Source organism: Zootoca vivipara, chromosome 1 (genome assembly GCF_963506605.1).
Source record: "Zootoca vivipara chromosome 1, rZooViv1.1, whole genome shotgun sequence".
Lineage (NCBI taxonomy): Eukaryota > Metazoa > Chordata > Lepidosauria > Squamata > Lacertidae > Zootoca > Zootoca vivipara.
The window spans coordinates 3333765-3351003 of record NC_083276.1 but is presented as its reverse complement, the minus strand read 5'-3'; the positions used below and the strand labels follow the sequence as shown (position 1 = coordinate 3351003).

Below are 17239 nucleotides of genomic sequence, written 5' to 3'. Positions count from 1 at the left end.
TAAGCATGACCTTGCTAGCGTGTGAAATGAGCGCAATTGTGCGGTAGTTGGAGCATTCTTTGGCACTGCCCTTCTTTGGAATTGGGACGTAGACTGATCTTCTCCAATCCTCTGGCCATTGCTGAGTTTTCCAAACTTGCTGGCATATTGGGTGTAGCACCTTAACAGCATCATCTTTTAAAATTTTAAATAGTTCAGCTGGAATATCATCACTTCCACTGGCTTTGTTATTAGCAGTGCTTTCTAAGGCCCATTTGACTTCACTCTCCAAGATGTCTGGCTCAAGGTCAGCAAACACACTACCTGGGGTGTACGAGACCTCCATATCTTTCTGGTATAATTCCTCTGTGTATTCTTGCCACCTCTTCTTGATGTCTTCTGCTTCTGTTAGGTCCTTACCACTTTTGTCCTTGATTATGGTAATCTTTGTACGAAATGTTCCTTTCATATCTCCAATTTTCTTGAACAGATCTCTGGTTTTCCCCATTCTATTGTTTTCCTCTATTTCTTTGCATTGCTCATTTAAGAAGACCCTCTTATCTCTCCTTGCTGTTTTTTGGAAATCTGCATTCAGTTTCCTGTATCTTTCCCTATCTCCCTTGCATTTTGCTTGCCTCCTCTCCTCCGCTATTTGTAAGGCCTCGTTGGACAGCCATTTTGCCTTCTTGCATTTCCTTTTCCTTGGGATGGTTTTCGTTGCTGCCTCCTGTATAATGTTACGAGCCTCCATCCATAGTTCTTCAGGCACTCTGTCCACCAAATCTAAATCCTTAAACCTGTTCCTCACTTCCACTGTGTATTCATAAGGGATTTGATTCAGATTGTATCTTACTGGCCCAGTGGTTTTTCCTACTTTCTTCAGTTTAAGCTGGAATTTTGCTATAAGAAGCTGATGATCTGAGTTACAGTCAGCTCCAGGTCTTGTTTTTGCTGATTGTATAGAGCTTCTCCATCTTTGGCTGCAGAGAATATAATCAATCTGATTTCGATGCTGCCCATTTGGTGATATCCATGTGTAGAGTCGTCTCTTGTGTTGTTGGAAGAGTGTGTTTGTGATGACCAGCTTGTTCTCTTGACAGAACTCTATTAGCCTTTGCCCTGCTTCATTTTGAACTCCAAGGCCAAACTTGCCAGTTGTTCCTTTTATCTCTTGATTCCCTACTTTAGCATTCCAATCCCCTGTAATGAGAAGAACATCCTTCTTTGGTGTCATTTCTAGAAGGTGTTGTAGGTCTTCATAGAATTGGTCAATTTCACTTTCTTCAGCACCGGTAGTTGGTGCATAAACTTGGATTACTGTGATGTTAAAAGGTCTGCCTTGGATTCGTATCGAGATCATTCTGTCATTTTTGAGATTGCATCCCATTACAGCTTTTGCCACTCTTTTGTTGACTATGAGGGCCACTCCATTTCTTCTACAGGATTCTTGCCCACAGTAGTAGATATGATAGTCACCCGAACTGAATTCACCCATTCCCTTCCATTTTAGTTCACTGATGCCCAGGATGTCGATATTTATTCTTGTCATCTCATTTTTGACCACATCCAGCTTACCTCTATTCATGGTTCTTACATTCCAGGTTCCTATGCAATATTTTTCTTTACAGCATCGGACTTTCCTTTCGCTTCCAGAGAGCGATGGAAAAGTGCGTAGGCCATCACTCTCAGTCAGAAGTGGGGGGGGGGAGAGAGAACATAGTACATCACATGACAGGAGATCAGTTTACATCCGTTCTCCTGTGTGGGAAAGTACAGCAGTCACACATCTAAACAGTAAACAATTATCCTGTCTCGCATGCAGCTGGGCAGTGGACAGAATTGAATGCTAACATCTCCCCTGAATTCTGAATCAAAAAAGCTGCAAATGCAAAAGCATCATTGAGAGAAGTAAACAAACAGTTGTCATAAACATGATACGACTTTCCTGCTGTGGCACTCTCTGAGACTGGATTTTCCAGTTTAGGCTTTTGTGCGCCAATTTTCCAGGGGACCAGAGCTTTTGCTCTGTTGGCTAAAACAGTGTTGCGTCTCACAACCTGTTGTTGTGGCTTAGTCACAGTTGTGTGCTTAGCCTGTGTGACTGATGCCTGTGTTGGAGTGTGAAGCACAGCTATATTAGCAATTGCTGTGTTGGCAAACTCCTTGGAGGACCTCTTAGGTCCTCCAGAAATCCTTTCAGACCTCCGTGAGAGGTGCAAATCCTGTTTACTGAGATTCTCCCATTCAGGACTTTTGGGAGAACTCTTACCAATGGTAAACAGTGGCCCAAGTTGCTGACCCAACAGGGCGGTGGCCCAAAAAGATTTGGGGACCACTGTTGCGGAGGAAGAGGGTGGTGATGAAGTGTTCTTTGCCTCTAGTATGGGGATCTCGATCCTGGCAGCGCAGAGTTCTTCCTCCAGGAGGAGCGGCTGATGCAGATGAAGAATACATATGAACGGCAGTGCAGGGTAAGTAAGAGATTGCCTTTGAAGTCCTGCGTTTGTGTGCCCTGAGTTTGGCTGTAGCGCCGCAACATCTGTTTGCATCTGTTCTGCTGTGCCCAGGAACTCCAAGACCAAATCGACGAGCTTCAGTCTCAGCTGGAAGAGTACCAGGGTCAAGGCAGAGTTGTCCGGCTGCCTCTGAATGCCTCTCTCTACGAGGAGCTGGACGATAGCTCTCAAGGTAAAATGATGATCAGCTCCCGCGTGTGTCTGTGGGGAGAGGAGGGGGTTTGGTTTAACTGTCCTCGGGGGCCTCAGAGCCATCATCCTGTAGATGTTCACAGTTGTTCCATAGACATCCTGAATATTGAATGGCGTGTAAATGCCAGAGATAATCTAGAGCCAGCAAAATAGAAGCCTTGCTAGGAGGGAGATAATAAAGTAATAGAGTAATAATAATAATAATAATAATAATAATAATAATAATAATAATTTATTATTTATATCCCCCCCCCATCTGGCCGGGTCTCCCCAGCCACTCTGGGTGGCTTCCAACAGAAGAATAAAACACAATAATCTATTAAACATTAAAAGCCTCCCTGAACAGGGCTGCCTTCAGATGTCTTCTAAAAGTCTGGTAGTTGTTTTCCTCTTTGACATCTGTTGGGAGGGTGTTCCACAGGGCAGGCACCACCACCGAGAAGGCCCTCTGCCTAGTTCCCTGCAACTTGGCTTCTCGCAACGAGGGAACTGCCAGAAGGCCCTCGGTGCTGGACCTCAGTGTCCGGGCAGAATGATGGAGGTGGAGACGCTCCTTCAGGTATACTGGACCGAGGCCATTTAGGGCTTTAAAGGTCAGCACCAACTCTTTGAATTGTGCTCGGAAACGTACTGGGAGCCAATGTAGATCTTTCAAGACCGGTGTTATGTGGTCTCGGTGGCCGCTCCCAGTCACCAGTCTAGCTGCCGCATTCTGGATAAAGGTTAGCTTGGGTTGAGAGGGTGCATCGCCCGATCAGAAGCAAGAGAAGAGCTCTCCCCTGGGAGCCAGGATGTGGCGAAGGGTCGTAGATCAGTTTCAGAGCATTGGTTTGGAATGCAGGTCGTCCCAGGTTCAATCCCAGGCATCTCCCGATGGGGCTGGGAATAGATTCTGAAGAAAATGGAAAGCTGCTGAAAGTTAACTAGCGGCCTGTTGTCCCCTTTAAAGGCAAACGTTGTGTAGAAAACCAAGAACGCCTGCATTTCTCTCTTGCTGATTTTGCATTTTAGCGCCTGATTCTGAAGACTGCAACCCACTAAATATGAGCATAGAAGCCGAAATGGCTATCGAGCAATTGAAAGATCAGCACCAACAGGACCTCTGCAGCTTGCAGGAGGAGCTTCAGAACAGGGTAAGCTGACCTCTTCAACCGCCCGCCCCCCTTGAAGAGCAGGGTCTTCATCAAAGGCCTTCGTGGTGTTTGCTTGGGACACTTCTGAAGGGGTTGGTCCAGGCCCATTGTGGTGGTGGGACCCTGGAGTGCTGTTTATAGCCACCCCACTTTCACTTTCATTCCGCTGCCTGTCATGATTTGTGCAAAGCCTCCTTTTTAATTGTCCGTTAACATGAAAACACGCGAGGCAGAACTGCAAACAGTATTCCAGACTTCCCTCCAGATGAGATCTTTATTGAGCAGCCAACCTGATTTTCTTGCCCAAAGCTCGCCTGAAAATTAGGTTTATCTCCTGATTTTATGGAGCAAATCCTTCTGATTTGCTTGCAGGTTAGTTAAGCGACAATTGAGCAGGCACGCTGCGTTCATCCCGATTTGCTTGTCAGCTGCTCACGTGTCTTCCCATTAGTCATCCCATACTTGTCAATGCATTTTCCTATCGCTTTCCAAACTGTGCGATGGCTGAGCGCTGTCTCCGCAGTTTCTGAATACAGTGGCACCTTGGTTGTCGAACGGCTTGGCTCCTGAACAAATCAGCTCCCGGATGCCACAAGCCCAGAAGTGAGCGTTCTGGTTTGCGAACGTTTTTTGGAAGCTGGACATCCGATGCGGCTTTCGTGATTTCTGATTGAGTGCAGGAAGCTCCTGCGGCCCATCGGAAGTCGCGCCTTGGTTTTCAAACAGCACTTTTTCCATTTATCCTTATTTATTTAAAAAATGAAAGAAAATTTACGTCACTTATTACACAAAATACAAACTAAACAACAATAACAAAAAGGGGGGGGACATGTTTTCTGACAATAAATATTCTTAAAGTACAACTAACTTCCCGTCTTCTCCAAATTTTGTTTGATATTTACAAACTTGATGCATAAACCTGTCTGTTCACTTTATAATAAAGTATTATTCTCCTATTTCCATGTTTCTTACGTAATACAACTGCAGAAGTTTTTTCAAAGGCAGCTCCCAAGTTCATATTGCAACAGTTGTTTTTAAGATATGTTTTGAAAACTTCCCATTTTGCAATAAATACTTGTTTAGACTTAAATCTTTCATTTTTTGGATAATTGGGCTAGCTCTGCATATTCAACTAGTCATGGACTGAATAAAAATAATACAACAAGGGTAAACAATATGTAGACTTGTAGGTGACACTGATTAGCCCTATAGAAAGAAAGCAGACTCTTTTAACCATCTGTCAGATGTCATTTATTAAATCAGATCAATAGATACAAGCAATAAAGATATTTACATTTCCAACATTCATTTTTTGATTATGCTCTTTTCTCTCTCTTTCTCTTTCTCCCTCTCTCTCTTTCTCCCTCCCTCCAGCTGTGCCATTATCAGAAGCAGCTGGAGGAGAGCAAGACTCGCTGCGGCCAGGAGCAAGAGATCCTGCAGCAGCATCACGCCCAGGAAAGGCAGGCCTTGGAAGAGCAGGTTGACCGGCTGCAAGCCCAGGTGTCTGAGCTCCAGGAGGAGCTGGGGAGGCTCAGGCAAGAGTGGCAGGAGGCCGACTCCCAGCAGAAGGCGGAGACGGGCAGCCTGCAGGCGTCCTTGGAGGAGAAGGCCAGCCTGGTGGACCAGCTGAAGTTCCAGCACCAGGAGGAGCTGCAGGCCAGGTTGCAGGAGGCCCGCGAGGGTTTCGGCCGTGAGCGGGAAGAGCTGGTCCACGCCAGGGTCCGGCTGGAAGAGAAAATGAGAGCCATGGTGCAGGTCGTGCAGGAAGAGAAAGCAGAGATGGAGGGCGGCTTCCACGAGCAGCTGCAGAGGCTGGAGGAGAAGCAAGTCCTGGAGAAGGAGGCGCTGCAGCAAGAGCTGGCGGGGAAGTATCGGGAGGAGCTCCAGGAGGAAAGGTGAGGGGGCTGCGTTCTGCAGCAGCTGCCTGCCCCCCCCCCCCAGGCTGGCAATGGGGGGCAAGCTAACACAGGGCCATAAGAAGAGCCTGCTGGATCAGGCCAGTGGCCCATCTGGGCCAACGTCCAGTGACCAACTAGAAGCCAGCAAGCAGGACCCAAGAACAGGAGGGGCTCTCCCTTCCTGTGGTTTTGAGCAACTGGGATTCAGAAGCATGGCAGAGCACAGCCATCCTGGCTAATAGCCATCGATAGCCCTCTCCTCCATGAATTTGTCCAGTTTTTTTTCTAAAGCTATCTAGTTGGGTGGTCATGTCTGCCTCCTGTGGCAGAGAGTTCCATAGTTTAACTCTGCACTGTTGAAGAACTTAAGTTGAACTATGGAACTCACGGCTGAAGGCCACCAACCTCTTAGATGGCTTTAGAAGAGGACTAGAGAAATTCATTGATGATGATGATGATGATGATGATGATAATAATAATAATAATAATAATAATAATAATAATAATAATAATAATTTATTATTTATACCCTGCCCATCTGGCTGGGTTTCCCCAGCCACTCTGGGCGGCTTCCAACCGAATATTAAAAACAGTACAGCATCAAACATTAAAAACTTCCCTAAACAGTTGTCTTCTAAAAGTAAAATAATTGCTTATTGTCTTGACATCTGCTGGGAGGGCGTTCCACAGGGCGGGTGCCACTACTGAGAAGGCCCTCTGCCTGGTTCCCTGCAACCTCACCTCTCGCCATGAGGGAACCGCCAGAAGGCCCTCGGTGCTGGATCTCAGTGTCCGGGCTGAATGATGGGGGTGGAGACGCTCCTTCAGGTATACAGGACCGAGGCCGTTTAGGGCTTTAAAGGTCAGTACCAACACTTTGAATTGTGCTCGGAAACGTACTGGGAGCCAGTGTAGATCTCTCAGGACCGGTGTTATGTGGTCCCGGCGGCCGCTCCCAGTCACTAGTCTAGCTGCCGCATTCTGGATTAATTGCAGTTTCCGGGTCACCTTCTAAGGTAGCCCCACATAGAGCGCATTGCAGTAGTCCAAGCGGGAGATAACTAGACTGCATGCACCACTCTAGTGAGACAGTCTGCAGGCAGGTATTGTCTCACCCTGCGTACCAGATGGAGCTGATAGACAGCCGCCCTGGACACAGAATTGACCTGCGCCTCCATGGACAGCTGTGAGTCCAAAATGACTCCCAGGCTGCGCACCTGGTCCTTCAGGGGCACAGTGACCCCATTCAGGACCAGGGAATTCAGGACAAGGCCATCAATGATGCTGTTTGTGAGTTTCGCACAAGCTTCTAGTTGGCCACTGTGAGAACAGGATGGTGGACTACTAGATAGGTTGCTTGCATGACCCAGCAGACTTTTCTTGCAATCTTAAGTTAAATTGCCTCCAATATATTGGACTAAGCTGTAAACAAGCCCCCATCTTGTTAAATTCTTGGTCTTCAGTTGCTGTGGGGTGGATTTAAGAGGAGGTGGGAGGAATAATATTCAAAAGGAGAGAGGATTAAAAATGAAGATCCAAACTGCATTTGGACCTTTGTTGAGACTCCATCTTGGCCTGTGGTCTTCAAAGGCTGAGGCCTAGGGCACTCAGTGTTCTGCAGCCGCCTGTCCCTCGCTTGGCGGAGGCTTCAGTAATGTGTTGTGTTGACCACATCCAGGGCAAAAATGGAAAATGAATTTAACGGAAGAGTTTCTCGGATGGAGGAGCAGTTTGCCGTGGACCGACAGGCGCTTGTGAGCAAGTACGGGGAGGCCCTGAAAGGCCTCGAGGAGCGCTACCAGCGGGAGTTGCGCGAAGCCTCTGAGGAGAAATCTCAGTGGGAGTTTGAGAAGGATGAAACGGCCCAGGAAGACGCCGAGGCCCAGGAGAGGTGGAAGGAAATGCTGGCGAAGGAGAAAGAGGCTTTGTCGGCCCTCACGGAAGAGAAGCATCTTCTGGAGAAGCGTTTTGAGGAGTGCGTGAGCTCTCTGGTCCTGGAGAAGGAGCAGCTGCAGAAGCAGCTGGAGGATGTGACGGAAAGGGAGCGCGAGCTCCACCGGGGACTCCAGCGAAGGCAAGAGGTCCACGAGCAGGAGCTCCAGAAGAGAGGAGACGAAGGAGAAATGTCCGGAGTTGAGGAAGATCAGCAGCTCCTTCTCCGGAAGCTCAGGAGGCTGGAGGCTGAATTCAAGCAGGAGAAAAGCAAGCTGACTTCAAGGCTCGCCACCGTGGAACACCTGGAACAGGAGGCGCTCAGCAGAGCGGCTGAAGAGGAGGAGGAGCTGACTCTTGAAGGCAACATTGACGAGCTTCAGCAGGAGCTGCAATGTCTGTCCAAACTGCAAAGAAATTTAGCTTTTTTGAACAGAGAAGCAGACACGCAGAGGGGTGATTTCCCAGGGCCAGCAAAGCCCCAGGAGCCAAGGGAACTGATGGACTTTCTTGCGGACCAGAAAAAGGACCAAGATCCCTCAGCAGAAGGTGGCGCAGCAGCAGCTGTCTCCACAGAGGGGAAGCTGCTGAGAAGCCCAGGTCGCTCTCCTAGTTTTATCGCACTGGTTCCAGAATCGTTGGGGGACTCGCGGTTGCTGAACGTAAGGGACCAAGAAGACGCTCAAGTGAAAACGGACGGTGGCATCGGAGAGTCAGGCAGCCTGGCGATGGAAATTGAAGAGACAATCCTGGAAGGACCCATGGAGACGACGCTTGTCTTGGAGAAGGCCTATGAGGAGATCTGGGTGGAGAACGATACCCTCAAGCGCCAGCAGCGCCAGCTTCGAGAGCGAATCAGCCTCCTAGAGGCCGAATGTGACCAGGCCACTCTGGACCGGCAAGACATGGCTTCCCAGGTGGAGAAGGAGCTGGACGAGATCCTCAAGACGATCCCCCAGCCTAACGCCTTGCCCTGCGGAAGCGAGGAGTGCAAGGAGAGTCTCTGTCGGGGACAAGCCAGTGTTGCAAAACTGCACCCAGATTGCGTCAGAGGGAGCAAAAGGCCCTCGGCCGGAGCCCCAGAGGCCGAACTCCACGCTGTGGATATGGCAGACCACAGAGGGGCAATTGGGTCTGAGAAGGGAGAGCTGGAAAACCAGGCGCCAGAGCTTTGGGGCGCGGCCGCCGAGAGAGACGCGAGCTCCAGGGCGGAGAACAAAGGTTTCCCCGTGCCAGAAGAACTCGAGCTGCAGAACCAGACCTTGAAAGCCGAGGTGGGCAAGTTGCTCGAGCAGAATGCCAGGCTGGAAGACCACCTGCCCCAGCTGCTGCATCTGCAGAGCAGGCTGGAAGAGAGCGACCGAGAGAGTCTCGCGCTGACGCAGGAGAAGGTGCAGCTGCAGGAGCGGGTGATGGAGCTGGAAGAAGCCCACGGACAGGTGTCCGCGGAGAACGCCGAGCTTCTGAGCACCAACCTGGTCCTGCAGAGCCGGCTCGGCAAGATGGAAGCCTTTATGGCGACCCTGAAGACCACCCCGAAATCAGGGCGGCGCCACGGCTGGGGTGAGAACGGAGCCCGGGACGCGGAGACGGAGGCAAGGGGGCTCCTTGAGCTGAACAGGAAGCTCAAGGAAAAGGTGGCGGCGCTGCTGAAGCAGAAGGGGACCCACGCTCAGGAGAGGGAGGACTTGAACGCAGCGCTGTGGGGCTTGAAGAGCGCCTGTGGCGAGCAGCGGCGGGAGCTGGATCTCATGAGGTAACCAGGGATCCTGGCCCCCACTCTGCTTTCTGAAACTAACCACTTCTCCCGTATTCACCGCCTCCTTGCTGCTTCCACTGACTTCTCTGGGCTTCTTGTATTAACCAGTAACTTAACTTTGGCTTAGAAGACCTTGTGCGCCTTCTGGGATTCTAACAGAAACCAATCACTTCCTAATGCAGCTTTGAAAAGTGTGCGCATGTGTGTTTTGATGCATATCTCAAGTGGCACAGCCCAGGGGGTGGTTTGCTTCCTTCGCCCACCAAAGGCTGCTCAAATTTTCCTGATGTCAATATCTGAGTCCCCCTTAGCCTGATGCTTCTCTATTGTGCCTCTCTTAACACCGTAGCTCTTTCCCAGGGGTAGGCAACCTAAGGCCCGGGGGCCGGATCCAGCCCACCGACGGTCCGGGAATCGGCATGTTTTTACATGAGTAGAATGTGTCCTTTTGTTTAAAATGCATCTCTGGGTTATTTGTGGGGCCTCCCTGGTGCATAGCTGTCAACTTTTGGATTTGAAAATAAGGGATCAGCAGCAGCTTCACCTGTCCCGGGGAAAGTCTATGGTATATCTAACAATCCAGGATAGCAGCGGGAAACGGGGCTGGAATAAAGGAATTTCCAGCAACAATAGGGAAGGTTGACAGCTGTGGCTTGGAATAAGGGAGTTTCCCGCAAAAAGGGGGGGGGAGGGTTTTCAACTATGCCCTGGTGTGTTTACATGAGTAGAATGTGTGCTTTTATTTAAAACACATCTCTGGGTTATTTGTGGGGCATAGGAATTTGTTCATCCCCCCCCCAAAAAAATAGTCTGGCCCACCACATGGTCTGAGGGACGGTGGACCGGCCCACGGCTGAAAAAGGTTGCTGACCCCTGCTCTTTCCTGTCCTCTTCTTTTGGCTCATTATCTCTTTTTAACCTGCCTTAATTGCAGTCGGTAGAAAAATAGCATTTGTCTTATTTTTATCCAATGAGATCTCACGCATCTAAATGCCAGTTAAACGTAACGGATGATTGAATGTTTGGCTCAAGGCTAGATCAGTGGGGTTCCCCCCCCCCCGCCTCAGGGAAAGCCTGAGCTTGTTGAGGTTTCCTCAGAAGGAAGGAAAACTCCACCATGGCATCCAGGCCTTGTTGGAAAGATGTCCTGACCACCATTGCTGATCTTCTCCTGCAATCTGCAGCCGCAGGAGCAAAGACTCTTAGTCCAGTTAAGACGGGGGAGACTTCTCAGGGCAACCCTCCCAGCAGGTGGGAACAGAACGGAGGCAAAAGTGGGGAGGGGGGCATGGCTGTGAGTCTTAGCCTTGCATCAGGGCTGCATTCCAGCCATGCAACAGTCATAGAATCGTAAAATTGTAGTGTTGGAAGGGACTTTGAGGAAGATCTAGTCCTGTGTTTCCCAAACTTGGGTCTCCAGCACCTTGGGACTACAATTCCCATCATCCCTGACCACTGGTCTTGCTAGCTAGGGATGCTGGGAGTTGTAGTCCCCAAAAGGCTGGAGACCCAAGTTCGGGGAACCCTGATCTACTCCAACGCCCTGCAATGCAAGAATATGCCGCTGTCCCATACGGGGATCGAACCTGCCACCTTGGCATTATCAGCACCATGCTCTAGCCAGCTGAGCTAGTCAGATATTTCGCCACACACACACACCACAGTATCTCAGTCTGAGGACACATTCCAGCCAGGCAAGAGCAGTTCAGGAGGATACAACTCGGGGGTGACGAGGAACACTACCTGGGGACAGTCCCCGGGGCTGGATAGGACAATAGAGAGACACTTAATTTTCTGTGGAAGGTACTCCCGTTTCCTTGCTTAAGGCGAGTCAATCTGTCAAGAATTCCCCCAACGCAGTTAGGAAAAAGCTGGGATTATGCTATAAGCAATGCACACTCCGGCACACAAACCCAGGCCGGAGGAATTCACGGGAGCTTCAGCACCTCTCTATTTTGGCACCCCAGGTGTGAGATGGATCGCCTCAGAGAGGAAAATGCTGTTTTACGGAACGAAATCGCCTTTATGAACGAGGAAGGCAGCATTTGCGACCTGCGCTTGAGGGAGCTTAACGGGTCTCGAGAAGAACTCTGGTAAGTCTCTCTAAACCGGAAGCGAGGAACCAGCAGCAAGGGAGGCCATGTGCGCCCCCCCCCCAGCTTAATTTTTTTGGGGGGGGGTAAATGGGAGGTGGCAAATGGCGAGAAGAGGGTGGCCCTCCGGTTTTGGCTCTGGTACCGCCTCCTGCCTGATCTGGCTCCCCCCACCGCTCACATCCAGCCCCAAAGGAGGGCGGCCCTGAGGGGAGATAAAGTGACTAGGAAGTGGAAGAATGGACTCTGAACCCAAACAGGTAAAGCTTGCTCTTTGTCTTTGGTCTTGTTTAGATGGCCTCTGCATCTTGTCCAATAAATGCCAAAGTGTTGATGGTCTATCAGGATTCAGTTTAGCTGTTATGAGATGCTCCTGCTGTTTTCACTGTTCTTCATGCTGCCGCCCAAGGTGCCTTTGCGCTCATGCTCCCTTGCACACGCATGCATGCTTCCCCGCGCATGCTTATTTAAGGCAAATGAAGTTGTTGCTAAATATTAAGGAGTAACATTTCTGTTCACACTGTGTACCTCAGGCAGCAAGTGGAGTCTGTGCAGAAAGAGAAAGTTGCGGCGCAAAAATTGGCCAAGAACCTGAAGAAGCAGGTAAGCCCTTAGCCAAGTCTTCATTTTGTATCTTTGTGAGGATACACTATAAATCAGTGGTGCCCAGAGAGGGTTGTGCCACCCCCTGGGGGGCAGCAAAAGGCACGGGAGCACAGGAGGTCTCAATGTATCAGACTGTTGCTGGGTCAAGTTCAGCAAGTTTGTTGAATCAATTAAACGCAATACAGGTGCCCCCCACATTTATGCATGTTCAATATGTGTGTCACTGCACCAAACCTGGAAGTGACCCAAAAGCATCACAAAAAGGGGCAGAAGGAGGTGTTTGCAGGCTTTTTTCAGTGGAGTTTTAAATATATGTGATTTCACTAACAACAACAACAACAATTTATTATTTATACCCCGCCAATCTGGCTGGGTTTCCCCAGCCACTATGGGCGGCTTCCAACAGAATATTAAAATACAATAGTATATTAAACATTAAAAGCTTCCCTAAACAGGGCTGCCTTCAGATGTCTTCTAAAAGTCTGGTAGTTGTTTATCTCTTTGACATGTGGTGGGAGGGCGTTCCACAGGGTGGGTGCCACTACCGAGAAGGCCCTCTGCCTGGTTCCCTGCAACTTGGCTTCTCGCAACGAGGGAACTGCCAGAAGGCCCTCGGCGCTGGACCTCAGTGTCCGGGCAGAACGATGGGGGTGGAGATGCTCCTTCAGGTATACTGGACCGAGGCCATTTAGGGCTTTAAAGCTTCCCTAAATAGGGCTGCCTTCAGATGTCTTCTAAAAGTCAGATAGTAGTTTATTTCCTTGACATCTGATAGGAGGGCGTTCCACAGGGCAGGTGCCACTACTGAGAAGGCCCTCTGCCTGGTTCCATGTAACTTTGCTTCTCACAGTGAGGGAACCACCAGAAGGCCCCCAGAGCTGGACCTCAGTGTCCATGCAGAACAATGGGGGTGGAGATGCTCCTTCAGGTATACTGGGTACCTTGGAAGGTAACCGCCATGTAAATTGGGAGTTGCCTGTAGTTTTAATTGGATTTTGAATAAATGTGCAATTAATTGTTACTGGTTTGGATTTGATTGAGTATTTTCCTTAGTGAGTCATGCAAACAGCTGTTGTAAGTAATGTTTTTTTATGGAGTAGGGTTTCCTTGCCGTTGATTTCTTTCCTGGGCTCTTGTTTTCTGATCAGGCCTCAGAACTGAAAGCCCGGAATCAGCAGCTGGAGTTTGAGAATGCAGAGCTTGACCGAAAAACGTCTCCCCACCAAGTGGATGCACAGGATCTTAACCAACGGCTGCGGAAGGTCCTTCGGCAGAAGGAGGCGGGGAAGGGTGTGCCGGAGGAGAGGGAAGGCTCCTGGCTCCGGGAGGAACTGGAAAACTGCAAACTCCAGGTATTTCGGTGATTTATAATGAGGTCCTGCCAGAGAAAACTGCAAAGCAATCTTGTAGAGCTGTTTGTGAAACACTTAGTAATCCCCTTTGTAAATTTTATTAATTCTGGGCTGCATCAATAGGAGTATAGCATCTAGATCAAGGGAAGTAATAGTACCACTGTCTTCTGCTCTGGTCAGACCTCACCTGGAGTGCTGTGTCCAGTTCTGGGCACCACAGTTCAAGAAGGATACTGACAAGCTGGAACGTGTCCAGAGGAGGGCAACCCAAATGGTCAAAGGCCTGGAAACGATGCCTTATGAGGAACGGCATAGGGAGCTGGGTATGTTTAGCCTGGAGAAGAGAAGGTTAAGGGGTGATATGATAGCCATGTTCAAATATATGAAAGGATGTCATATGGAGGAGGGAGAAAGGTTGTTTTCTGCTGCTCCAGAGAAGTGGACACGGAGCAATGGATTCAAACTACAAGAAAGAAGATTCCACCTAAACATTAGGAAGAACTTCCTGACAGTAAGAGCTGTTCGGCAGTGGAATTTGCTACCAAGGAGTGTGGTGGAGTCTCCTTCTTTGGAGGTCTTGAAGCAGAGGCTTGACAGGCATATGTCAAGAATGCTTTGATGGTGTTTCCTGCTTGGCAGGGGGTTGGACTGGATGGCCCTTGTGGTCTCTTCCAACTCTACGATTCTATTATTATCCCGTTCCTTCTTGGTAATCCTGCGGGTTTTCACTCAGCAGGCGATTTGATCTTCCAGACCTTTTTCTGTGTTCTCTATGGAATGTCGATTGCTGTTTGAGGACTCTCCTTTTTAGGAGCGATCCAGGGTAGCAAAAACTTTTAGCATGGTTCAGTAGGAGCAGTGAAGGGCAGCCAGTCCATCGTCTCTCTCCCTCTGTGTTTTGCTTCAGGCTATTTGCAACCCTGAAGCCAATAGGCTGCTACTTATTATTGTATTATTATTTTTAGGTATTAAACCTGTAGATCGCCCCTCATCCATGGATCTCAGGGTGGCTAGCAGTATAAAAACACAAAATGAACACACAAACTACGCAGTCAGAACAAGAGCTAACCAAACCAATAACCCCTCTCTCACACAAACACATTTAAAAGGGCACAAAAAGAGTACAGGATGTTAATCAGCCCAAGGCCTGGTTGAAGAGAAACGTTTTTTGCCCGGTGCCTAAAAGTGTATAATGAAGGCACAAGCTGAAATTCCTGCAGAGAGCATGCCACAAACGGGGAGCCACCGCAGAGAAGGCCCTGTTCTCGAGTTGCCACCTTTTTCACACATTTCAGTCCTGTACAGTCCTCTACCATTTGTCTTTCTTGCATTGTCAAATTCTTTTCTAAAACTTTTCCCTTTATTTAACTTAAAACCCGCCACCTTGCCAAACTCTTGTATTATCTGCAATGCTCTTACTGCACTGTGTTCAGGATTCTGCAGGGTTAGTACTAAGTCATCTGCAAAGGCTTTTAACTTATAATGCTTTGTACCTACTGTAATACCTTTAACCCCTTCATCACTCCTTATCATGTTCAATAGGACCTCTAAAACTGAAATAAATAGAAGGGGGGAGAGTGGGCACCCTTGTCTTGTTCCTTTTTCAATTCTTATCTCTTCTGAAACCACATTGTTTACAATAATTTTTGCTCTTTGCTCAGAATAAATACCATTGATACCATTGACAAAATTTTGTCCAACCTCCATTTTGACTAAGTTTTGTTTCATAAAAGTCCAAGAAATATTGTCAAAGGCTTTTTCAGCGTCCACAAAAATTAACATCGCTTTGGTATTTATTTTCATTTCTAATCTCTCCAGAATGTCAATTATGTTTCTTATATTGTCTTTCATATGCCTCCCAGGCAGGAATCCTGCCTGGTCCTTATGTATCAAACCTTTCAACACTCTTTTCAATCTTGATGCCAGAATACTGGCATATATTTTGTAATCCACATTCAGTAATGAGATTGGTCTATAGTTCTTAACCTGAGTCTTATCCACATCTGGTTTTGGAATCAGAGAGATATATGCATCTTTCCAAGTCTCTGGTGCCCTGCCCCCCCCCCCTAGAATCTCATTTGCGACCTCCGTTAATGGCTGTATCAACCAGTTTTTTAATGATTTATAGTATTTGGAGGTCAGGATGCCACCTCTCTCATTCCCTTCTTAGACACTGGAGATGGAGCTGTCTCAGCTCAGGGCTCAGGCCCTTGCCCTGGAGCAGGAGAACTACTTCCTCAAGGAAGAGCTGGAAAAGGGAAAGCAGGTAAGCCTTCTCAAGGGTGGGGGAGGGACAGGGGCAATGGCGGGTGAGGGATGTCATGAGAAGCCACACAAGCAGTTTGTGACCCAGGCAGGAATATTGAATAAAAGCCAAGACCGAGAAATATAAAGCAAAGTGCCCAGCAGGAACCCTAGTTTGTTTTCTGCTGTACAGTGGGACAGGGACCACAGAGCAAGTCTGAGCGTACCTAATTTGCACTTTCTGAAACAGACGGACCGAAACACATCCATCTTTCAAAATTTGCACTTTTCCAAATTTTGCAGTGCTGCCGAGTAACATGTGCAAAGATGGATATTCCAGGGTGAAGTGGACATAAGATTACATATATGAGTGGACACAACAGGCAAAAATGGTGTTTTATTAGGGGAAATTGCCTGTGCATTCCTCCAACTTGCATTTAAAAAGTATGTATTGGAAATTCACACTAAAATGTTGTTGAATTTTCATGAGATTTCTTTTTAATGCAATCCGACGCTGAATTGTGAATTTTAAGCTTGGAAAAATGAGAAACTGAAAGACACCAAAACTGACATATTTGCCTGGCTCTGAGGGCAATACTGTAAATCTATAACTGATGCAAATCAACCAAGGGATGCCCAAGTATTTTTAAAAAAGTATAGATTCCCTTGCTGACCATCCTCGGGGTCTCCATGGCAGCACAGCCTGTGGAGGGCACAGAGAAGAACCAGGTGTCCCCTGGTTGAAACATACCTGCCTTCCACAGATTCCCAGGTGCCCGGACCTCTCTGACCTCCAGAATGAGATTTCCGGTGTAATTGTGAAAAACGAGAAGCTTTTGAAAGAGAACGAAGCCCTCAGTGAGGAGCTGAACAGATGTGCGCAGAAGGTGAGAGTTTACAGCAATACTACATCAAGAGGCAGTGTTGTGTAGTGGTTAGAGTGCTGGGTTGGGGCCTGGGAGACCAGGGTTCAAATCCCCACAAAGCTCTCTGGGTGTGACCTCGGACCAGCTGCTCACTCTCGGCTTACGCTACCTGACAGGGTCGTTGCAGCGAAAACTCTGGAGAGCTGCTGCCAGTCAGTGTAGAGATGCCTAGGTGGGCCAGTGGCCCGGCTCAGCGCAAGGCAGCTCTTTATGGTTCCCATGTGTTCTCTTTACGTTGCAGGTAGCCAAAGTGGCCTTCCTGGAGGATCTCGTCGCTTCCCTGAAGCAGGAGAAGTCGTCTCTGGAGCGCCAGAATCAGACTCTGAAAACTCAGAAGGCAGCGTCGCAAGACAAGGTGTGTGTTTTGTGGTGTTGGCTTCCCTCCTCTGAAGTCTCTGCGCAGTGTTCCTTTCGGCCTACACATCCACAAGAACACTTCAAAACCTTGAAACGGCTGAGCTAGAATTCACCAGCAAATTTGATTCTGTCCAGTTGGGACTTAATAGGAGTGGTGGGTTTCAGGGTGCCTCCCACCTGGCCTGCGTTTCTCCCTTGCTGGTTTGGAGATCCTGTAAGGGCCCTGTTGACATCACTGTGATCTTCTTC

At 48.6% G+C, this 17239-nt stretch overlaps 1 protein-coding gene across 10 annotated transcripts in view; it reads left to right on the top strand.

The window, feature by feature from the left end:
* Positions 1-17239, top strand: part of NIN (ninein) — a 108085-nt gene that overhangs the window by 72300 nt on the left and 18546 nt on the right. For 7 of the 10 annotated variants that reach the window (XM_060270714.1, XM_060270695.1, XM_060270721.1 and 4 more), the window contains exons 14-24: positions 2361-2450; positions 2547-2667; positions 3699-3820; positions 5195-5718; positions 7400-9409; positions 11380-11505; positions 12039-12108; positions 13260-13463; positions 15634-15729; positions 16472-16594; positions 16875-16988. In XM_060270714.1, the coding sequence (XP_060126697.1) occupies positions 2361-2450; positions 2547-2667; positions 3699-3820; positions 5195-5718; positions 7400-9409; positions 11380-11505; positions 12039-12108; positions 13260-13463; positions 15634-15729; positions 16472-16594; positions 16875-16988 (3600 nt within the window). The remainder of the gene's footprint in view (positions 1-2360; positions 2451-2546; positions 2668-3698; positions 3821-5194; positions 5719-7399; positions 9410-11379; positions 11506-12038; positions 12109-13259; positions 13464-15633; positions 15730-16471; positions 16595-16874; positions 16989-17239) is intronic. The other 3 variants (XM_060270755.1, XM_060270750.1, XM_060270724.1) reach the window with 2 other exon arrangements.